Source organism: Glycine soja, chromosome 19 (genome assembly GCF_004193775.1).
Source record: "Glycine soja cultivar W05 chromosome 19, ASM419377v2, whole genome shotgun sequence".
Lineage (NCBI taxonomy): Eukaryota > Viridiplantae > Streptophyta > Magnoliopsida > Fabales > Fabaceae > Glycine > Glycine soja.
Window position 1 is genome coordinate 7,960,637 of NC_041020.1, and position 24,730 is coordinate 7,985,366.

The 24,730-nt window shown below is 37.5% G+C and overlaps 1 protein-coding gene across 2 annotated transcripts; it reads left to right on the forward strand.

Moving 5' to 3' along the window:
- Positions 1-351: 351 nt before the first annotated feature.
- On the forward strand, positions 352-24,565 carry LOC114399149 (enhancer of polycomb homolog 2-like). Of its 2 annotated transcripts, none has more exons than XM_028361275.1 (13): positions 352-446; positions 1,004-1,229; positions 1,678-1,807; positions 1,909-2,011; positions 10,260-10,383; positions 20,314-20,379; positions 20,548-20,586; positions 21,273-21,353; positions 21,486-21,533; positions 22,604-22,654; positions 22,745-22,813; positions 23,284-23,532; positions 24,071-24,565. In XM_028361275.1, the coding sequence occupies exons 2-13, from the start codon at positions 1,077-1,079 to the stop codon at positions 24,320-24,322; spliced, it is 1,365 nt and encodes a 454-aa protein (XP_028217076.1). In that variant the 5' UTR covers positions 352-446; positions 1,004-1,076; the 3' UTR covers positions 24,323-24,565. The 2 variants fall into 2 exon arrangements, with proteins under 2 accessions (XP_028217076.1, XP_028217075.1); XM_028361274.1 differs by having other exon boundaries at positions 372-575.
- The last annotated feature ends 165 nt before the right edge of the window (positions 24,566-24,730 follow it).

Here is a 24,730-nt window from a genome sequence, read left to right on the forward strand (position 1 = left end):
TAAACTTTGATCAAGGGTCAATATTAGTTTAAGTGAAATTAACTATATAACTAAACGGTTGACGATAAATAATTAATGTATTAAAATAAATGTTGAATCTTTCACATACTATCTTCACATATTATTTAAGTTCAATATTTGAGAGAAATAATTATTAAATATATTTTATTTACCTTGATATACGGATTAATCAAGATTTCTTTACATTATAATTAGATGAGTAAACAAAAATAATCTCATTTTTGTATTATTTTATATTTTTTCATTTTCTTAAAAGTGTAAAATATAATAAATTATTCTCCTAAAAAATGTAAATTATTGCATTGGATGAGAGTTGCATTGCATTCTTATTTAATTCCTGTATTTAAATTCAAAAGAGAAAAAGAAGAGCTATGGAGCTATCTGAAACGCGGGGGAAGAAAGAGGGCAACGCAGATGAAACGAAGGTAGAAAAACAAAATTGACAAAAAAGTTCGATCATATTAGGGTTAGGGTTTTTCTACGCATCGAATAGTCACTCAAATTCGACTCAAATTCCCCAAATTGGAGAAACCTCAACATTACTGCCTTGCTAGGTTTTCCCAACTCTCAAACTCTTTCGAATCAATTTTGCGTTTTCTTCTCAATTTTCGATGTGCATCTGTGAAATTTCGAACTGGGGAACTTTTATGAGGATGTCTGTTCTTTAAACTCTCGCTGTTTTCGCCCCCAAAATTTAATTTTTTCATCTGGGGTTTTGAAATTGTGCTATGTTTGCAGTGCCCACGTGTATTGGTTATGTTGATAGGTGATAAGACTTTTGAATTTGTGCATTGTGGCTGTGTGTGCATATTGGTTGTGTTCGTAGGTGATAAGGCAATTGAATTTGTGCATTGTGTGTGTCTGTGCGTATTGGATGTGTTGATAGGTGATGCAACATTTGAATTTGCACATTGTGTGTGTTGTTGGTATGGTTTTAACTTAACATGGATTAAAACCTTAACACTTGTGGTTTTAAACCCAGGGATAGAAAGAAGGGGTGGCATCAAAAGACTCAAAGCAGTGGAAATGCTGGGAGAATAAATAGTTGAGTGGAAATGAGTAGGTTGTCTTTCAGGCCTCGACCACTTGACATTCATAAGAAGCTCCCCATTGTCAAGTCCATCAAGGACTTTGATGATGATGAGGCACCAGCTTCTACTACCCGGAATTCACAATTACTGCGTGCTGTTCCTGAGATCGAAAATGAGGTATGGATTCATCCTGGTGTTTTTGTCACTGCACCATGTTTTCCAGTTATCCTGTTTCTTAACTTTCTGGTGTATGCCACTATGTTGGCTTGTTTAATTCTGGGCAATTATGGACTATTTGTATCAGTGCTCTTCTAGTTTCCAGCTACACGCTAGATTGTACTTAGCATCAAGGCAATGGTTGTTGCACTATATCTCACTAGCTCTTTCCCTTGTGGCTTGTACAAACAGGAAATATGTTCCTCAATAACATCTATCATCTATGATAAGTTAGTTTAAATATATTGCATATTAGAAGCCTTGATAGTTGAAATTTCAAATATTTAGAAACTGATCATGGATGTTGCTTCTCTATCAAAAACTGATACTGGGAAAGGAACCAGATGATAATGTATTTGTTGGAGAAATATTATTGCTTTTATCAGTAATTTCTTGTTATTATTTTTAGGTACCTCAAACTCCCAGCAAGAAATTGGCTTCTGAAATACCTACTCCTCAGTTTGTTGTTGTGGATACATATGAAAGGGACTATTCTTGCACTTTTTCTCAACCGACTTCCTATTTGCGGGCAAGAGGAAGTACTGCCGCTTGATAGATCATTTAGATATAATAGAAATAATTTTGGAAGGTTATCTTATAAATTACAATTCTTGTACTGAAAATTTTTCATTTATTGCAGCTCGGGCTGAGATTGGCGAGTTTGTTGAGTATGACTTAGATAATGAAGATGAGGATTGGCTTTTCGAGTTTAATGAAGAGAGGAAGATTTTGACACCTGAAACGTAACTTTTTTGTACTGAATTCTGGTTTTATTCATTTAATTTATTTTTTTGTGGTTCCTAGAGGTTGGTTTCAGTTTAATGGTTTTCATCTTTATATATTGTTGGTAATTGTGGAGTTTTAGACATTGAAGGATAGAATAGAGAAAAGAAAGGCTTTGTATAATATTCTATTCTATTATGTAATGATATGTGTTACAGTATGTTGATGTGATATGTTTATAAAACCAAGAGCACTAACCTTTATTTATACTAATCACAGTCCTAAGTATGAAAAAATCATATCATGATAAGATAAGGAAATGTTATAACCAATCCTAAGAGATAATGGGAAAATAGGAAAACTAAGGCTAGGGATAATCTAGGATATGATAGGATAATTTCATATATGCTAATATTTCCCTCAGGCTAAAGCTTATTAAGCTTGTAAAAATTAAATCCTTTCTTTTTAATAATATTGGCTCCACCAAAAAAGTCTTCTAAGGGAGCTTTGAGCTGCGGAAGACTTTAGAGAGATTAGGGTCAAACTGTGATTGGTAAAAAAGCTGGGCCAAACCACACCTTGGCCTAAAAGCCAGGATTAGATTGCCTAGGACCAAAGACTGGCCAGGCCAAAGAGATTCTTTGGGACTAGCAGGCTGAATCTCCAGGATTACCAAGGAGCCAATGATGATTAGTGGGATTGCCACAGGGCAAAAACACATCTAACATAGACTACTAAGACTAGTCTCCTTCCTGCTTTCTCTTCTTCAAAATTAGCATCAAATGTCATAGAAGAGAATTTGATAACCAAAGTAGAGCCCCTGTTGTTGTAGATAAACCAATGCCAAGCTAAAAATAAAGGTTAAGGCAAGAACAATTCAAAAAGTGAGAGCAACTACCAAAGAAGTGGGATGTAGAAAGTGCAGCCGCCAGACAATCATACAAGTGGGGCAAAACTAGACAAGCATAGCTACCAAACAACCAAACGATGCAACAAACCAATTACAGTCACCAAACAACTATGAATAGAAATTGGGAGAAGCATCCAAACAAGAGGATCCTCCAAATGTGGTCAAAAGCAAAATAGCGATAGCCGGACATCAACTAGAAATAGTAAGATGATGTTGACTAATTTTATAGAGGATAAAATTTAACCATCCAGAAAGAGGAGAGAGAAAATGATGAAACTAGAGGTGAAAAGGGCTAGGCAAATAGGCATAGCCTACCAAAAGCTAAAGGGAGCAAAAAGACAAACTCCGAATTTTGAGGTGCTCAACTGTGAGTATACCGTGTAACTCAGTTAGTAAGGCTTGTAAGCGAGAAATTCTAAACTGACTCTTAGTTAGAATTAGTTAGGGTACAGCTGTCAGTAAGACTGCTCACTATGAATACATCTGTTGTAACTCCAAGCTCATCAAGTGAAATGAAATCAGATTTAGTTTTTCTCTCTTTTCAGTTTCTCTCTGAATTCCACATGGTATTCAGAGCTTGAATGGTTCTTCCACGGCCGATTCTAATTTGAATCCTACTCCTCCTCCTCCTCCTTCTTCATCCGCTGCTGCTAATTCTTCCTCTTCTGCCTCTCATTCTGTCTTCTCGCATGCCATTTCTGAAAAGCTCAATGATCAGAACTTCCTATTGTGGTGACAACAAGTTGAGCCGGTGATTAAGGCTCATCAAGTTCAGCATTTCCTTGTTGCTTTGAAGATTCCTCTGCGGTTCGTGAATGAGTACGATTGCACTGCTGGTGTAGTGAATCAAGCATACACTGCGTGGGAACTTCCAGATCAGATGCTTCTTTCTTGGATCTAATCTACTTTGTCGAGTTTGATTCTTGCTTGTGTTCTTGGAAACATTCATGCCTTCCAGGCCTAGCAGAAAATCCAACCGCAATAACTTATTGATGTTATTCTCGAAGGCTTGCCACAAGAATATGGATCAGTGATCTCTGTTATAGAAAGTAGGTTTCTTCCAATTGAAGAAGTTGAAGCTCTTCTGCTAGCTCACTAAATGTGATTGGAGAACTTTCGTAGAGAATCTGCATCACGAACTCAATTTCAGGTCCCATGAATGCCTTTTTCTTGGTTATTCCCCTTGTCACAAAGGATACAGATGGGTATCACCTACTGGAAAGCTCTTCATCTCTAAAGATGTCATTTTTAATGAGTTGAGATTTCCCTAACTTTTTCCATACCCACCTGCAGTTACCACTAATCCCCCCTTTCCACTTCTACAAATTTATCCACTTCCATCATACCTATTATACCTCCTTTACCTATAAACATACCACCCACAAACACACAAACATCACTGAACTAGTACCAAATACTCAGTTATCTCAGTCATAGTCTTCTTCATCTGAGTCTCCACATCAGTCTTCATGTTCTCAGTCCTTGTCCCCTCTAGTTTCTCAACAGCCTTCCCCTGCTGCTTTCAGTCCAGCACCTACTGTCAGCCAGCACCTGTCTATACTAATTCTGAACATCTCCTTGTCAGTCTGGAAATATCTAATTCTGAGTCACATTTGTCTGTTCCTGTTCAGTCTTCTCAGTCAGCTTCATCATCATCCATTATTCCTCAAAATATACAACCAATGCAAACCAGGTCAAAATCTGGTCTTCTACAAAAACGCATTCATCCATCTCTTTTTCTTACACACTGAACTAAAATCTGTCAAACAAGATCTCAATGATTCCAATTGGTTGGAGGCTGCGAAACAAGAATATACAATTTTTTTGTTCAGAAATAATACCTGGACTCTTGTTCCACTTCTCCCTCACAGAAAAGTTATAGTCTGTAAATGGGTTTTCAGAATCAAGGAAAATAGTGATGGCACTATCAATAAATATAAAGCAAGGCTTGTTGCTAAGGGGTTTCATCAACTCCCTGGTTTTGACTTCACAAAAACTTTTTCTCCAGTCTTTAAACCAGTGTTAATTCGTTTGATTCTCATACTTGCTCTTGCCAATGGTTGGAGTTTACATCAACTTAATGTATTCTTGAATGGGATGCTTGAAGAAACTGTTTACATGCAGCAACGACCAGGCTTTGAGTCTTCTAATTCATCACTGGTTTGCAAGCTCAATAAAGCTCTCTATGGCCTTAAACAGTTTCCCAGACAGTGATTTGACAAACTTCAGAGTACTGTTCTTTAGTTTGGGTTCAAGGCTAGCAAGTGTTTGTTTTTCAGTCCTCTACTGCAGTTGTATAGCTTCTTGTCTATTTAGATGACATAATTGTCACTGGCAGCTCAATTCCAGCTTTTCTCTGAACTATCTTGGCAATCTTGACGATGCATTGTTTCTGTTGTGGACTTGGCTCAGAAATTTTGAGCCACATTTTGTAATCCATTATAATCAATGGTCCTCTAATCTTAGAGAATGCTTTGCATAGGATATATTATGTATCTGGCTGCCAATTCATGGCCAATTTCTCAGTTTGGTTCCCTTTCAGACTGTCTCTAGTCTGATTTTGGAACCATTTTCTTGACAACCCTTATTTGTAATCTTTGTACCTCTGGTACTTCTATATATATATATATATATATATAATTATCTTTGCTGAAAAAAAAAAATCTTGGCAATCTTGACTATTTTTTGGGCATAGAAGTTCGTCATCTCGAGGATGGCTCTTTACTTCTATCCCAAAGTAAATAAATTAGAGATTTGTTATAGAAGAGTAATATGTCTGAAGCCAACTACCTTGGCTTCTAGTTGTAGATTGTCGAGGACTGGATCTGATTTTCTTCAAGACTCTACCATGTTCAGGTCTGTAGTTGGAGCCCTTCAATATGTTACTATTCCAAGACCAGAATTGAGTTTTGCTGTTAACAAAAGTATGTCAATTCATGGCGAATCCCCTTGAGACACACTAGATAACTGTCAAACATATCCTAAGGTATCTTAAAGGAACTCTACATCAAGGGGCTGAATTTCAAGTTCATCAAGAAGTTCTGGCAAATCATCAAACCTGATATCCTCCGCTTTTTGGATGAATTCTATGTTAATGGACTTTTCCTAAGGGGCTGTAATGCATCTTTTATAGCCTTAATTCCTAAGGTGGCTGATCCAAAATTCCTGAATGAGCAAGCTGCTAGCCAAAAGATTGAAGAAGGTGATGACACTCATTATAGATGAAAGACAATCTGCATTCATAGGGGGCAGACATTTGTTGCATAGTGTCATAATAGCAAATGAGGTGGTGGAGGAAGCTAAGAGAAGTCAAAAGCCATGCCTTGTGTTCAAAGTAGATTATGAGAAGACATATGATTTAGTCTCATGGGAATTCTTGATATACATGCTGAGAAGGATGGGATTTTGCCCCAAATGGATCCAATGGATAGAGGGCTGCCTAAGATCCGCGTCTATTTCGATTTTGGTGAATGGAAGTCCCTCGGCAGAATTCATCCCCCAAAAAGGACTTAGGCAAGGGGATCCACTAGCGCCCCTTCTCTTTAATATTGTTGTTGAAGCTCTAAATGGACTGATGAGAGAAGCTGTGGAGAAAAATCTTTTTAGAGGATTTCCAGTGGGGTCAAACAACGTGGATATTAGCATTTTACAACATGCGGATGACACAATATTCTTTGGTGAGGCGTCAATGGAGAATATTAAGGCAATCAAAACCATTTTGAGGACCTTTGAACTTGTATTAGGTCTCAAAATTAACTTTGCAAAAAGTTGTTTTGGAGCAATTAGTATGTCGGAATCGTGGAAGCAAAGTGCAGCAAACTACTTGAATTGTAACTTGCTGTCCATTCCTTTTGTTTACCTGGGGATACCCATTGGGGCAAACCCAAGGCGGTGTCAGTTGTGGGATCCTATCATTAATAAGTGCGAGAGAAAACTAGCAAAGTGAAAGCAAAGACACATATCTTTTGGGGGAAGAGTCACCCTTATAACGTCGGTCTTAACATCTATTCCTATTTATTTCTTTTCATTTTTCAGGGTCCCTAGTAGGGTGGTGGACAAGCTGGTGAGCTTACAACGCAAATTTCTTTGAGGTGGTGGAGCTGACCAAAACAAGATTGTCTGGATTAAATGGGAGACAGTCTATCTCCCAAAAGAAAAAGGGGGATTGGGCCTCAAGGACATTAACACCTTCAATCTTGCACTGCTTGGCAAATGGAAATGAGTTTATTTCAACATCAATGAGAATTATGGGCTAGGGTATTGGAGTCAAAGTACGGTGGATGGAGGAGCCTAGATGAAGCATCACGAGACACCAATGACTACATACGGTGGAGGGATTTAAAAATGGCTCTTCATCATCCGCAACAGGAACATGCTTTTCAAAATGGAATGGTGTGGAGGGTGGGGTGTGGTGATAGGATTAAGTTCTGGGAGGACAGGTGGATTGATGGTGAGGCAACATTATTAGCAAAATACCCTAGGTTATACCTCAATTCCTGTCAACAAAATCAGGTCATCCAGCAAATAGGAGTTCATAAGGACACAGGGTGGGAGTGAGATTTCAAATGGAGGAGGCACTTGTTTGACAGTGAGATTGCTATGGCTGTTAGTTTCCTAAGTGATGTAGAAGGCAGGCCAATCCAACCACATAGAAGGGATGACTGGGCTTGGAAACCAGATCCAAGTGGCCAATACTCAGCAAAAAGCGCTTATGATGTGTTGAGGGGAGACACAATAGAGGGGACTGATGATGCAGGTTTTTGAGGAACTGTGGAAGTTAAATATTCCAAGCAAAATTTCAGTCTTTGCATGGAGATTACTTAGAGATAGATTGCCAACAAGAGCAAACTTGCGAAGGCGATAGGTTGAAATCAATGATTTAAGATGCCCATTTTGTAGGAGCATGGAGGAGGATGCGACACACTTATTCGTTCATTGCAGCAAAATTCTCCCTATATGGTGGGAATCTATGTCTTGGGTGAATACTCTTGGTGCCTTTCCGCAGAATCCAAGGCAACATTTCTCTCAACATGTGACTGTTTTGGCTGATGGAATTCGGGTTAATAGGTGGAAGTGCTGGTGGTTCGCTTTCACATGGTCCATATGGCAGCTGAGGAACAAGATAATTTTTTCTAATGACACTTTCAATGGCAACAAATTGTTGGAGGATGCAACATTCTTACTATGGACATGGCTTAGAAATTTTGAGAAAGATTTTGTAATTCATTTTAATCAATGGTCATCTAATCTTAGAACAGGTTTTGCTTCTTAGTTGAGGATAGCAGCCATAGGTTACTAGTAGTATTTTCATCCTGTAAGTAGCCAGCTTTTGGTTCCTATCGAGACTGTTTTAAGTCTGATCTATGGAATCAATTGTATGGAATATTACAACTATGTAATCTTTGTACCTCTGGTACTCGGATATATATATATATATATATATATATATATATAAATTATCTTTGCTGATAAAAAAAAAGGAACTCTACATCATGGTCTTTATCTTCATCCTGCAAAATCAGGCTCTCCATTCGTGTGATGCTGATTCGGCATCAGACCCTGATTAAAGAAGATCCATTTCTGCTGCAGCTATTTACTTTGGGCCTAATCTTGTATCTTGGTGATCTAGAAAACAACAAGTTATTGCTAGATCCAGTACTGAAGCAGAATATAGGAGTCTTGCTCAAGTCACTGCTGAAATTCTTTGGATTCAGACTTTGTTCACTGAACTTGGAGTTCTTTTTTGCCCTCCTACAGTTTATTGTGATAATCTCAGTCCTGTCTCCTAAGCCCACAATCCTGTTCTGTGTGCCAGAACAAAACATGAAAATTGACCTCATTTTTGTAAGAGAGAAGGTGCTTGCCAGACAACTGAAGGTTCAACACATTCCAGCACAAGATCAATGGGCAGATGCTCTCACCAAACCTCTTTCTCCTAATTGGTTTTTGTTTCTTAGAGGCAAACTAAAGGTGTCTGTGCTTCCTCATGCTCATCCACCCTGAGTTTGTGGGGCTGTGTGCGAGTATATTGTGTAACTCAGTTAGTAAGACTTGTTAAGAGGGCAGTTCTAAACTGACTCCCAGTTAGTTAGAATTAGTAAGGGTACAACTGTCAGTAAGACAGCTCACTATAAATACATTTGTTGTAACTCGAAGCTCATAAAGTGAAATAAAATCTGATTTAGTTTCTCTCTGAATTCAACATCAATAGCTTAGTAGGATGGTACTACTTTGATACCATGTTGAAATCACGGAGGATGGTACTACCTTGATACCATGTTGAAATTGTGGAGTTTTATTGTGTCATTGTGTGATGAAATTTATTACAATGTAATGTATTGATGTGTTTGATATGTTCATAAACCTAGACCACTATCCCTTATTTACGCTAATCATAGTTCTTTGATTAGTGAAAAAATCATGATAAGATAATTGGTAACTAATCCAAAGAGATGAAGAAACAAGGAAGCTAAACCTAGAGGACAAATTAAGATATTCTAGAGGCAGCACCAGAGGTGCTTTGTATTTTCTTTGTTCAGTACCACTTGTACTGTTTTATTTAATCAATAATATAATATATATTTCGCCTTCCAAAAAAAAATGTTGTATATTCTGACAGATTTTTTTTTTTCATTTTCTTTTTGTCTTTTGCATTATGTATTGTAGACCTCTTAAAATTAGGTACCCTATTTATCATGGTTTGGTTGAATTAGTTAACTGTCATTTCTTTTACAATACATTAGTTTTTTATTGTATTGATAAGTAGATTTATGGTGTGTTTAGAAGAAACTTATTTACAACTTATTTAGGGGGTGTAAGCATCTATGAGTTTAGGAAAATAGCTTATGATATATCCATAGGGTGTTTTCTGCTCTGCAGGATGACTTATGAAAATAACTTACAACTTGTATGGAAACAGTTTGACCCTATTTTTTCTTCGATTATACAAACAACTTATATAAACACTTACATATAAGTACTTGTACAACAAGTGCTTAATTAAAGTGTTTATCCAAATGTACCCTTAGAAATTTGAATCAAAATAGCATTATGTTGAAGAAAAGCAAAGATAACACAATTTTTATTGTGGTTGTAGAGTTTTAGACATTCAAAATAATGATTGTTAGTGTTTGAACGGGGCTATGTTTAACTTTGAGTTTTGCCCAACATATGACCTACTTGAAAGCCTTGTGTTGCTCCAGCAAGTTTTTTTTTCTGATTGGTTTGTGTATCCTTTATTTAATTATGCTTTTGGTTGTGTCACTTTTCATATCATCCTGTACTGATAATATAAGATCTGCATCATACATGCTGCTATCTTTTTCTTCTGGTTTTCATTTAATTTATTTGGTGGATAGGTTTGAGAGTCTTCTTTTCAAGTTGGAGGTATTGGATCATAAAGCTCGTGAAAGAGCTGGACTTATAACACCTACACTTGGTTCACCAATTCCTGTGCTACTACGGCTTGATACTGCTATTGAGGTCAAACTTTTTTAGTGTCTTCACCTGTTCAAAATCCATCTCAAATAATTTTTTTTTTCTTTTGTGTTGGTTGGTCTAGTTGTTAGGTCGCTTTGAAAAATTATGAATAAAGAGTAGAGAGTCCATATCAAAAAATTTGATATAATGGTATGCAGTGTGATGAATAATATTGATGAGTTTGGTAAAGATTAAGTATTTTGTAATTTGTTTACTAAGAATAGGCATCTTTCCTTGGGTTCTTGAATGATTAGCCATTAATGTATGAGCTAGAAATTATGTATTTTTATATTAATGCCCCTAGATGTAGTATGCTGCAAAAATGACCTGCAAGTTGTTCGAAATCTAGCTACAATAGCATGAACAAAATTCACTGAACTTTTTTTTTTGTAAGTTCTTTTCCAAATGTGCATATGGAGAACCTCACTTGTTGGACTTATTACTAAACTGCACAGAAATCTAGTTTACTAGAACAAGAAGATGTGATTTGAAAACATGTTATGCAACGTGACAAAAAAGGGGTATTTTGAAAAAGTTAGCACTGCACTTCAGAAATAAATAAAATCCAACCTTCACAGGCGATAAATATCTGTGTGAAATGATGGATGGAATTGATTGACTATTTTCGATAAACTGAGTGAGAGTGAGAGAGAAAATGAAAAAGATAAAGTACTCATGGATTATGTTCCAAACTTGATACGAGTGATTGGAACCAAGAACTCTCGACAATACAGACTTTGAAAGTGTAGATTGTAGCCAAACAAGAAGCGTTTGGTCTTGAACCTCCCAAGTTTCTTATTCTGGATTAACTCGATCAGCGATGCAATTGTCTTTGGTGAGGTAACGCGGAGGAATGATGGGATTAACCACAAATCGCTGCAGCTTGTGCGATTTGATCACTGGCTCTACGTGTTGACGCCAGTGCAGATAATTGGAGTCATCAAGTTTCTCTGCAACTGAATTGGGAAATGATTGAGAAACAGAATTGGAAGGAGCGGAAGCCATGGACGCACAGTAGGAAGCTTCGCAGAAGAACAAGCTTACGAAAAAATGGCTCTGACACCATTTTTGATAAATTGAGTGAGAGTGAGAGAGAAAATGAAAAAGATAAAGCTGATATTATTGCTCAGAAAGAAAAACTCAATGAGTTAGATACAACAAAGGTATTTAAAGAGTTCTGACTTGAGAAACTAACCACAACTAACTCTAACTACCTCTAACTAACTTCTAACAGAATGTAAACTAACTCTAACTACCTCTAACTAACTTCTAACAGAATGTAACTACTTGGGTGCAGTTTAGTGAAAACTAACAGCCCTTACAACACATACACTGCTGTATAATATGAAACAAAACTGTTTACACAGTTATGTATTTACATACTCCAATAGACTATATTTTCTAAGAAGGTCCTTTATGTTTTGAAAAGCCTAAATGTTATTGAATGGGATGCACATCTTTGAATTGACTATATGCTAAAACCTAAATGGCTAGGATCTGGAACAAGTTCCTGCTTCAGTTTTGCATCCTATACTTTGTTAGAGCTTTTGATGATTCTGCGATGTTGGTTTGGAATATAGAGATTGACAGAAATAAAGTAAGAAAATTTCATTGCATGTTGTTTTCCAACTTGGGTTTAATGGCATCCAGGATAAAGAAGAGTGAGAATGATTTACATCCATGTCTTCCCTGGAAAATGGAAATTAAGAGCCCAGTCTATTCCACCCAAAACTAACTGACCAACTAATTTCATTCCCTTACATTCTCTGCCTCTAGTTAAAAAACACTAACCAAACTAATTAACTACTCTAACAGATTCCTTAACAAGGTTTGCTCATACAATTCCTAACTAACAGGGCTAGACACATGATACCTTGGGCCTATCTGATGTAAGTTTTTCTAATTTTTGGCTTGTTAAGTCATAAATATTGTTGTGTCCTATACTATTTTGAAGCATTTGATGGTAATTGTGCAGCTGTCAGAAGAATCAGGTGTTTTTGAAATATATCCCTACATTAACTCAATAAATTCAACTATTCAAGTAATAGTAGCACAAAGTTAAAGTGCTATTTTTAGTTTGTACAGTTTCTGGCTTGTTACTTATAATTCCTTATTCTAATTTGCTGCTCATTTGCTTAATACTATTGGTTTCTCCTTGAGAAACAGATTTTGAACTTCAAAACTTCCTCTAACTGTCTAACATCAAGTTCTTTTGTTAATGGTTGCTTAATAGCAGCAAACTGCCAGTAATACAATTAACATGATGCCTGATGGAGATTTGGAACCTCATGTGGCCTTTCCTCCTAATCTGTTATGTGTAGCTCTAGTTCAGAAATGGGTTGGGGGTAGATTGTGTGCAGCTTATAATTTATACAGTTCTCTGATGTATTTGGTTGGTCAGGAATCCCCAAATTTTGAATGGTGTCTTTTTGCTATTGCATCTGTCATAAGCCTGAGATTTATTTTTGGTTTCTCTTTAGTTCTATGCTCATGTTTGTTTCAATTGAACTCTTGATTACTGATATGCAAAGAGATTGGACTTCTTTGTTTCATATTTTTCTGTTTCAGCCACTTTTTCCTTAGAGTGGTTTTTATATTTGGCATGCACTCATACAAAAACTGAATTGGCTTGAAGTGTTAAGGGCTATGTTGGAAATCTTTCTTAATTATAACTACCCCTAGCTTGCTTTACTTGTGGCCTCTTTGGTCTGCCTTCATTGCAGTCTTCAGCACCTTTATTGTGTTGGGTGTGAGGGTGTGTGTATAGTCCTACATTGCCTAGAGATATGGTCAAAGTAGTACTTATAAGGCTTGGGCAGTCCTCACCTTACTAGTCAGTTTTGTGGGGGGTTGAATTACACCTAAAGCCCAAATTCTAAGATGATTTTAGAGTCTATTCTAGACCTGCTATTGGGCTACCTGGATTGTCCATACTCTAGGTCCATGGTGTTGGGCCTTATGTTGGAAAGCCACCTTAATTGTGGCTGTTTTAGTCCACCTTATTTATGTCCTCTTTAGTCTTTCCTTCATTTGAGCCTCCAACACCTTGACTGTGTTGGGTGTAAGGGGGTATGTTTATCACACATTACCTAAAGATATGATCTAAGTAGTGCTTATATAGCTTGGGCAATCCTCACCTTACATGTTGGTTTTGTGTGATTGAGTTAGACTTTAACCTGAAGTTATAAGAGGCTAGAACCACCTCTTTTTTTCTGAAATTTTTTTTTGATCCGCAAAAATAGTATTTTATATTAGATAAGTTTCAGTACAAGTCGTACTGTGATTTTTACAATCACCAATGAAGTCTCCCATGTGGAGGTTGGTTCCCTAATACAAAACTAATCGTGATGGATTAATGAACCAAAACTCTATGTATATATTGGTGATCCCTATCTGTGGAGCTATTTTTCACTAATTACAAAACCGTTCTCTGATATGGCTTGACCATTGATGAAAAGGATTGTCGAATCCTTTTTCTAGGTTCCTCAACCAGCTCCAACAAAAGAAAATGGCATCATCCAGTATCTTACTTGTGTTGGGGCTATCGTTTGAAAATATGATTCTGTTTCTATGGTTCCATACGTGACTTGATACCAAGATGTGTATTGCAGAACGAGTGCTGCATTAAATTCTGCCTTGGTTGTTGCAAAAAAGGTCCCACCATGTTGATCCAAGACAAGGATTCCCACCAGATCTGCCTAATTCTATGACAGCTGAAAAACAAATGCCCTGCATCCTCCTCCTTTTCTGTACAGAATGGGTAGAGTGTATCATTGATGTCAATATTTCTTCGAGTCAAGTTCAATTTAGTGGGCTATCTGTCCCTCATTAATCTCCAGACAAAGAATGCTACCTTGTTTGGTATTTTTAGCTTCCATATGGCATGGAAAATTCCATCTGTGTTATCATCTTTTTGAGTTCCAGTTCAGTAATTGGTATGCACTTCTAACTGTGTATTTTCCTGTGGTATCATTTGTCCATACCCATTTATCCGATTGCTGGAGATTTATATTAATAGCTTGTATTTCCTCCAGAAACCAGCCCCCATACTTATTTCAGTCTCGAACAGTAGCCTCCTTCACTGCAGACACCATTTCCATTGCCCTTCTGAACTGTCTCCCATCTGCAATACGTATTGCTTTTGTTGTTTCGAGTTCAGGTACAGTCTAGGATACTTTGCCTTTAAAGGGATCCCATCAGCCATCCATCCATCTTCCCAGAATCTAGCTTTTGAACAAGACCCTACATTCCATCTTATGCCCTGTTTGAACCAGCTTTCCTCCCCTGAATTGTGACACACCTTTTTCAGGTCATACCACCATTTGGAGACTGCTTGAGGTGTATTGTTGCCATCCAAGCTCCGCCGACCTGATATTTGGAGTCCAACACTCTAGTCCTGAGTTCTCCCTGGTGGTGAAATAGATCCCACTTTCACTTTCCCAGGAGAGCTTGATTGAATTTGGTCAAGTCTCTAATTCCCAGGCCTCCTTTTTCTTTTGATAGACATGCTGTCTCCCAGCTCACCCAAGCAATTTTGTGGCTATCCATGTCTCCATCTCATAAGAACCTTCTTTGTAGTGTGACTAGCTTGTGTACCACCTTCTTTGGAATCCTGAAAAAAGAAATAAAATAGATAGGAATTTTGTTTAGGGTTGACTTTATCAAAGTCACCCTGCTCCCAAAAGATAATGGCTTTTGTTTCCACTTTGCTAATCTACTCTCACATTTTTTAACTATGGGTTCCCAAGTCACATAGCTTTTTGGGTTTGCCTTGATGGGGATACCCAAATAGGTAAACGGTACAGCTAGCAAGCCACAATTGAGGTACAAGGCAGCCTCATTCAACCATTGGGCAGATTTTCTAATCGCCCCAAACTGACTTTTTGCATAGTTGATTTTTAGGCCTGATACCATCTCAAAACTCCTTAGTATTGCCTTGAGGACCTTCAGGTTTTGCATGGATGCTTCACAGAAGAAAATGGTGTCATCTGCATATTGTAGGATGCTGATTTCTATTCCATCTTTTCCCACCAGTAGCCCCTTGTACTTGTTTGCTTTTAATGCTTCTCTCTCATTAAACCCGTTAAGCCCTCAACCACAATATTAAATAAGAGAGGGGCTAGTGGATCCCCTTGTCTTATTCCCTTTTGCGGAATGAATGCAGCTGTAGGGCTTTCATTAACGAGGATTGACATAGAAGCTGTTTTGATGCAGCCATCCATCCATTTGATCCATTTAGGGCAGAAGCCCATCTTCCTCAGCATAAAAGTCAGAAAATCCTAGCTAACTGAGTCATATGCTCTTTCATAGTCCACTTTGAATATCAAACAACTCTTAACATTTCTCTTCACTTCCTCCACCGCCTCATTGGCAATTAAAACACTATGAAGCACGTGTCTTCCTTCAATAAAAGCTGATCGTCGCTCATCTATGATCTTCGGCATCATCTTCAATCTTCTTGCTAGCACTTTGGCCACTATTTTATATATGCACCCTATGAGCGATATAGGCTTGTATTGATTAAGGTTTTGAGGTTCCAGCACTTTTGGGATTAACGCTATGAATGATGCATTTGTGCCCTTAGGGAATCTGCCATTTACATAGAATTCATCCAAAAATCTGAGCACTTCTGGTTTCATTAGATCCCAGAACTCTTTGATAAAATTGAAATTCAGACCATCTGATCCGGGGCTTTTATGACTCCCACAATCCCATACTACATCTCTGATTTCCTTCTCATCAAAAGGCTGCATCAAAAATTCATTTTGGCTTTGTGAAATTGTCTCGAAAGAGGTTCCCTCAAGTTTTGGCCTCTCTTTGTCGTCTTCCTCAAATTTCCTCCTAAAGAATTGGCGAACCTCTTCTTTGATCCTGGCAGGTTCTTCTATCCAGCTTCCATTTATCATCAATCCTCTAAGCGCATTATGTCCACGTTTACCATTAACTGTGATGTGGAAAAATTTAGTGTTGCAATCCCTTTCTTTTATCCACTTTGTCCTTGCTTTTGCCTTAGCAAAGACTCATAGGATGTGGTTGCTAGCCATAAGTCTTCCTGCAACTTTTTTCTCAACACCAATTCCTTATCATTTAACTGTCTTCCATCACCACCAACTTCTAGGAGGTTCAGTTCCTGCTCAATCCTGTTGATTTTCTTCTGGATTTTCCCAAATTGCTCTTTATCCCATACCTTCAACCTTTGTTTGAGTCCCTTTACTTTTTCTTTCAGCACATAGCCACCCCAACCTCGAATTGATTGTGATGTCCACCAATCAGATACCACCTTTTTGAATTGTCTATCCCGAAATCAACAATCCAGTACTCAAAATGGTTTAGGGCCCCAATCCACATTGGATGATCTCAGTAGTAGTGGGCAGTGATCTGAGAAATTCCTCTGTAGGATGAATTGGGAGGTGTCCTTCCATTTGTTCAGCCAATCTGCAGAAACTAGGAATCTGTCCAGCCTACTTTTAGCTGTTCCGTTTGGTTTGTACCATGTATATTTTCTGCCAATACAAGGTACATCGTCTACCTCTAAATCAGAAACCCAATCATTGAATTCCTTGATACTACTTTCATGATGTTGTGTTTGGCTGGAGCCAATTCTTTCCATAGGCCTTCTTATGTTGTTGAAATCACCCAGTATGCACCATAATCCTCCCATATTCGCGTTTCTGATTTGCTTGATTTGCTCCCACAAATCACATCACAAGGTGAATATACATTCACAATGTTGACTTTGACACCTTCAGCTACCGGTGTTCCTTCCAAATCGATAAATCCAGTCTCTGTGTGTTTCCTTTCTAATTTGAATGTGTGTACATTCCATATGCATAAGATTCCCCCTGTACTGTTATTTGCTGGCTGCATTGCCCATGATATGTCCTTATCACCCCATATTGCTTGACACATTATCCTATCCACTATCTCCTTTTTGGTTTCTTGTAAACAAAACATGTCCACCTTTTCTTTTTTGACCAGTTTTTGTATTGCAGCCCATTTAACACCCCTCCCTAGTGCTCTTGTATGATATAATCTTCATATGGGCAACCATTTCCTTCCCTACCTTTTTGCTTCCTCCTTTTCCCTTTCCTCCAGTTGTATCAACTTGGATATCATTGTGTCTTGCTGTGATTGGCAGGTAACTCCTATGCTCTTTGCCAGTTCCCAATTAAAGTTTGCTTGTGTTTTGATTTCCACATTTTCTTGGGTTAGTTCTATTGGTGATCCCACTGCTCCCGACTCTTCTGTGTGTCTCTCCACCCATTCATTCCTTTCCTGCACCTTGTTGACCTTCAGTGTTGTCAGAGAAAACACTTCCTTTTCTTTAGCATTGATTTGTGGATCTGGTTCTACTGTGTTTGCTTTGTTTGCCTGGTCCTTGTTTGGGCATTGATGTCTTTCTGTTTTATTTTCCTTTTTGTTGTAGTTTTTCTCTTGAATACACCTTCCATTGGTGTTCTGGCCCAGTGGCAGTAGGCCCACTATTATTGTCTACACCATGGTTGTTTTCCCCACCTTTTGCTTTGTTGTGACCCGTTATTGTGCTACTTTTCCCACCTTTTGCTTCATCCCCCTTTAATTCAAATTCTGCTGACCATGTTTGTTCCTTTTCAAGATTCATGTTTTCTTTTTCATCTTTTTTGTCCTTGTTTACAGTCCACTCTCTTCTCATCTTTGTTGTTTCCACCAAATTGTCCCCTACCGTCCAGTCCCAGTTGTTGTCTGATGGGTTCTTGCCCAGAATATGCCTTAGTTTTTCACCTTTCTGCCCCTATTATGTTTCCCATGCTATCAGACTCTGTACCAGCTATTGGGTCTTTGTCATCAGCATTCTGATGTCGCGACAGGGTTGGCTGGGTATTACCCATCAGTCTTGTGTCGTGTCCTTGACCGTTGGGTCTTTGGGTTTTGTTGCCACTTCCAGAATCCTCTTCTCCTTCACATTGAGCTTTTCCTTTTGCCGCCATGATTTCTTCTTCCGGGGAGTTGGTGTCTAGTGGCATGATTGATTCAGCCTCACTGTCAATGGAGGTGATCTCATCTGAAGACCCAAACATGCTCAACAGGCCTTGTTTGTGTCTGCATGAGCTTTGACTAACCTCCTTGGCCAGATGTATTGCGTACTCTACGCCATTAATAATTGTTGTGACTGTGTGCTGTATCATGGGTCCTCGAGGTGTTCTGATTAATACTCTAGCTCTGTCTATTCTTCGCATTTCTTCCACTTCCATCATTTCTCCTACCGCTGCCACAATCTTCGATATGTTTTCTATGTTCCATGCGTGTAGGGGAACACCCCAACATTGCAGCCACACCAGTCTGTTCCCCGGTCGCATACCTGGGTTCCATTTCTCTAGTGAATGGAAAAGCCACATTCCATTTTCATCTTTGTTTATACACATGCTCTGCTCGTGAGTCAGTGAGACCCACCAGGAGAACCATGTCGTCACCCATATATGTAGGCCTGATCTCCTCTCCTGCTTTCCACATAAGCTCCTCTTGCAATCTGTCGAACATGTCTAGTTTTCGTAACCTCCCAACCCATGTGTTATTGAATATGTTCATTTGCTCCACAGGGATGTTCATTTGCATTGTTGAGTGTGATATTATTGATGTCTGTTGTTTTTGCCTTTGATTTTCTCTCTTCCCCATGCTTTTGGTTTTTGTTGCCACTACATTCGCATACGACCTTGGCTTTGACCATTGTTGCTTACTGTGGTTAGCCAAACTGCCTCCTTCTGTGCTGGATATGTCATCATTTCTGTTAATTTCCCGATCTTTAGCTTGTGCTCTGCTTCTGTTCAACCCCCCCCCCCCCCCCCTTTCTGCACCTCTGCTATGGGCCTTTTCTCTGTTTTCATCTCCCTCGTGTGCCTCGAAAGGTTAGCGTGAAGCTTAAGGCCACCAATGGCCATGTTGTCTAATCGTTGTTCAAGGAGTTTCACATTCTCGACTCCTTCGAAACAAACGAAACTATACCTCCATCTGCTCCTATTACGATTTCAAGCTATGAAGACTTCTCTCACATCTCCCCACTTGTTAAACTGCATCCACATCTCCTCCCCCATTTCCTCTGGAAACCGAGTGAAGTAGAATGACTGGATGTCTGGAGCATCCCTCCAGTTTTTCACGCCCTCTCTACTGTTTTTGCCTCTTCCGTCACCGTGCAAGCATGCTCCCCAGTTGTACCATTTACCGTTGTAGATATGTCTTGGGTCCCCTATTTTGTTTCTCTCTCTACCTCTTCTGTTTCTCTCTCTATCTCTCCATTCTCTCCCTCTCATTCTCTCTAATTAAGAATAAGCATGGAAGTGGCAATTGTCTAACTTGACCCCTTGGTTGAAGGGGCTTTAATTCCTTGTCAAGAACCAACTCTTTTATGCTGTTATGTTGAAGACCAGCCGACTTTATTCTAACAGTTTTTAACCTGTGCATGAAATGAATATGTAGTATTTAGAAAAAACTGACATGAAAGCTGACTATATTCTTCTTGCAAGATGACTATACACTGATTTTCAAACCTAAAGTCTCAACACTCTTGTAAAGACAAATGGATAATTCCTGTTATTCAATTTTTTTCTCTTTAAGGATCCGAGTACAAAATTGAACATCTTATGCCAATGATGGTGTAGTTTTTGAAGGTTAATTTGATTTGTGGATATCTGTTTGTACAGTTTTTTTGTTGATGAAACCGCATTCAATTTAGTAGTCTATAATGACCTGATTGTAATGATGCTAATGAATTATTGGTTTCTCCCAAGAGTTCCATATTTAGGTCATTATCTATTAATGTATTGTTCTTGATATGTAGGAGCATCTTTCAAATTTCAGAATGCATTTGGAATCATTGTTCTGCAATGCAATATTAGTTTGCATATGTGGTGTATATGATTATTGTTTGGCTTATCAAAAGTTATCTCCTTTAAATGTTAGGCCTTACAAGCACAGGGCTTCAAGTATTCAATTATCCAGTCCATATATGATTATTGGAAAGAGAAGGTATGAAATCAGCTCCAATATTATCACTTATGAGGGACATGTCTCCTTTGTTAATCTATATAACTTTCATGCTATCTAAATTATAATTAGTAATTTTCTATTTTATATTAGCCAGTATTTACAAAAAATATGATACCTTTTCCCTCTTTTGCATGTTTTTGGGGGCAGCGAGAACGGTGGCAAAAGCCTGTTCTGCGACGTTTGCAGGTTAGACTTTAGAACATTACAATTAATATATTGTTTGTCACTGCATATTTATTGAGCTAAATATATGTGATTTGATATTTATCGCTTCTATGATTCAATTTAATGATAGTACCTTGGACTGATTTGTTTAGAGATGTATAATTTTATGTTTTGGCTTTTCTTCTAGTATGCATAATTACTCATGATATGATATCAAATTTGTTAAGAGATTATAATTACATCTTTTAGACCGTTTCCTTTACTGGTTTATTTTTGTATTATTTTTGTTATGTTATTACACGTTTGGTTTAACTCTTTTTGGAGTTTGCTAGTTTCCTGAAAGAACTTTTGAAAAAAAATGATTATTTCCCTGAAAATACTCTTACCAAGCATGCAGTTGGTGATTTTGCAGATTGCAAATTTTCAAATTCTTAGTGCCATTGATTTTGGCATGATTTAACTGTTCATCTCATGCATAACATAGTTTTCTTCATTCTGGATTCCTTCTTTTCAAAATCTTCCTGTAATTTGCTGCTAACTATAATACTCCATTTTTGTTTTTATTATTTTTGCCTTTGGGGGCGGGGGGGGGGGGGGGGGGTGGGGGTGGGGGTGGTTGCTATACCTATTCTTGTTTGCCTAAGTATTATGAGGGACAAGCTCATCATGAAGAATTTTGACAAGGTGAACTGCATTTTTGCATACAGCCGCCTCCACCAGTTAACGACACCAACCCGTATAATGTCTTTCGGCCAAGGGAGAAGGCCCACAGACTTCACACAAGAAGGGTAGGTGGAAAACTTGGCTCATGTTTTCATTGTACCTCAGTTTTGGGTAAATGCTTTTTCCTCAAAGGCATGACTTTATTGAAAACTTCACATGGTTTTTGATTGACTAAGCCCTTACATTTTTCTCTTCAGATGCAAAGGAGAGAAAACAACGTGCAGTCATTTGAAAAGCTCCGCCAGGTCAGCTCCTTTAATTGATTCTAGTTCTTATGCATCTGTTGAAGTTAGTAAAATTGAGCTTGTATCTTCTTCTCTTTTGAGGGTCTGGTGTTCAGTGTGAGATAATGGTTTTATGAACTTGTGGTTTATCCTTGTACTATGAATTGTTATTTCAAAGAATGGGAGTATTAAAAAGTTTTCAAAGGATTAGTAGAGGCATTTTCCCCAAATTATTGTTTCAGAGAATATTTAGTTTCTTGAAATACATTTGACCCATATTTCATGTGGTTCTAATATCTGTGTTTTGATGAGAAACAATTGTGTATATATGTTGGGTGCAAATAGTATTTCCTTACTTGACAATTTAGCAAAATCATCTTTACATTGTCATGATCTTTTAATCTTACAGTATCTTCTGTCATTCACTGTCAAGAGCACAACTTTTTGATAAAAAAAATTGATGTAAAAGTCAGTTTGAAAGTGATCAGTTTTGGGGTTGTAAGTAGGATTGTTGTCATTGTAGTACGACACAATAATAAGATAGCAGTGCTTAGGACTGATCATTATTTGACCCAAGAGTGAACAATGCAAGTGATATATATTCCATAATTTAGTGCATGGCTTGTGTGCTGGAAATTGTTTGAAAGAAAACATAGAATCTGGTTAACAAAAGTTCTCATCTTAATTAAGTGTTATATATCATGGATTTTCTTTTGCTGACATGCTTTAAATAAAAGCCATATGGTGGATAGGACAACTTGCGGCTAGATTAATGAAATTGTATAATCTGGTATCAAAAGTAATCACAAATTCACTGCAAAAGAAAAATAATTTGGTAAATGGAAACGTAAGTTTGAAATGAGTAAAGAATGGGATGCAACTCTTGGTAGATGGTACTACTATTCTTTATATAATTGTCAGCTTTAATTCATTTCTTTGTTTTTTAGTATAGTGTTGTAGAAAATGTTCATAATTCATATTGTCTGTCTGAAGAAATATATGGCTAAAGGATTTCCTTCTCTTTCAATTGGAGTGTTTCTGATGCAATATATATTACCTGAAAACTTATTTAAAGCTTTCACCATAAACAGGTCAGGCGCAACCTTGACCAAGCTAAAAGCTTGTTGGAAGCGTTGATCAAGGTTTGACTTTCAAGTTATTTCTTGAGTGTTTTACCCTATTTATATCGTATTGTTTTCATACTTATTATGTTGATATACAATCATAACCAGAGGGAAGAGAAAAAAAGAGAAGTAATGGAGAGTGAAGTTATGCTGCAGAGGATGCAAATGAAGTACAAGGTACACGTATTCTTTTGTATATTAATTGTGTGGAATCTGTTGACATTTAAGAGCTGATTCTTAGTGTTAATTCCTGTTTTTGCTTGAAATCTTGACTGAATTGCTTTTGTCTTTGGTTATGACTTACGAGTTAGAATACAAAACCTTTTCATATATATTTGATACCTATTGAACATAGGTAAAAGTATGAGAATTTTCTCTTGTATTTGCACTTATTTTAGGATCTGCTAATCAGAGATGTAATTAGCAATCTCCATGCTCTAGTTCTTGGTGGTTCAGCCAGAAGAGTGATAAAGAAAAAAAAGTAGAGAATTTGTACCAAAGTATGCTACTTAGATGCACCTCGCTGGATCAATTTTATCTTCGATAGGAATTTATTGGCGTTGTGGACTTTGTTTTGGCTTGGCTATAAAATGCATTGTGAAGTAGTTTTTTGAACCTATGAACTAATGTATAATTCTCTATTTCAGCATGAAACCGAGTTTTTGGAAGACAACATAGCACTCTCTGGATTTACTCCCTTCACTTCCAAGTTTGTTTCCAGTGAAGAGGAATATTTCGATTCAGATGATGTCATGATAAACCGTCTTCCCCGCACACGGTCTACTGCAGTACAGTATTTGCCTTCTCATGAAACCAACGTTCCCATGGTTCCTGCCGTTAGTACAAAGCAAGAGTTCAGGAGGAGATATGTCCCACATGGATGGCCTCATAAACTGGTAAATATGTCTTTGTTTATATCTGACTTTGTTTGGATAAACTTCTCTATAGGAGAAAAAAATAGCAAGGTAAAAATGCATTGAGTTTCTCTCAAGTTAAAATTATGCACTCTAGTTTTTGAAGAAGTTAGATGGGAAGAATTTCTATGAAGTTAGCTTATGGAAGAAGTTCAACGCATTTTAGCTTTTTATTTTCTTCTCTTGGGAGTGCTTGTGGAGAAGTTTATCCAAATAGGTCTTATATCTATCCATCTATCTATTCATAGAGAATCAGAGATAAATAAGATATAGAGAAGTGTGTTAGGCTTGAGCGTAGGAACTAGGAAGAGATACATTTTTAACTGTATAATCATAAATGAATGGTCAAAGATTAGATTTTATGTAAATGAACACATTTTTTACTATTCATATATGGTTGCACGGTCAAGATCAACACATTTCATTTTTTTTTTAATTGTCCTCTTCATGTTCCATATATTTTTTTGTTATCTCAGTTCAGTATGGTTGTTGAGCTGTTGTGTGAAATGGGGTTATGCAGGATCCACTTGAGCCAGTTTTATTGTTCACCAAACCTCTACTTCCAGATAAGTTGGCCATGGCAGGCATCATGCCACCAGATTCAATCACACCAAATGGTGGGGTGTCACCACCGCCATATAGATTTCGTGGAAGAATGGGTAGAGGTGGCCGTATAATATTTGACCGATGGAATCCACTTATGCAAACACCAATTGATTGTGGTAATTCTTATTATATGCCGCCAAAACCACGACCTTCAACATGTAACTAATTTGTGTGTGCAATCTGTGGTGCTAAATTGGTATCTATCCTGTTGGTTAGAATTTAATTGATAACCTAATCATTAGGAAGGTACAATGTTGCGAAGGGAACTTGTAAACATGATTTAGGCCTGTAAGTTTTTTTTTTCCTCTTCTTTTCTAGGTACAAGGCCATTAAGTATTTTTCATTGGGGTAGTAAAAGCTAGATGCATTTTGTATTGATATATTTTCGAGTTTCCTCTGCCTTAGCTCATGCAATGGGTTCACACTTTTTATGTAGAAAATAAATAAAATAAAGTTTCTTCCAAAGAACCAAAATAACATATCTTTAACAATAAATTCCCATAAGAACATAATCTGAATTTACACATGGTGATATCTTTTTGAGGGGTCGTTTTCATTTTTGATGCATGCAGAG

What these genes read in the sequence shown, in the direction of transcription:
- LOC114399149 (XM_028361275.1), top strand. Translation starts at nt 1,077, where the DNA reads ATGAGTAGGTTGTCTTTCAGGCCTCGACCACTTGACATTCATAAGAAG. An exon ending in CTATTTGCGGGCAAGAGGAA is followed by an intron (nt 1,808 to 1,908) that starts GTACTGCCGCTT and finishes CATTTATTGCAG; the next exon opens with CTCGGGCTGAGATTGGCGAG. An exon ending in ACAGACTTCACACAAGAAGG is followed by an intron (nt 21,354 to 21,485) that starts GTAGGTGGAAAA and finishes TTTTCTCTTCAG; the next exon opens with ATGCAAAGGAGAGAAAACAA.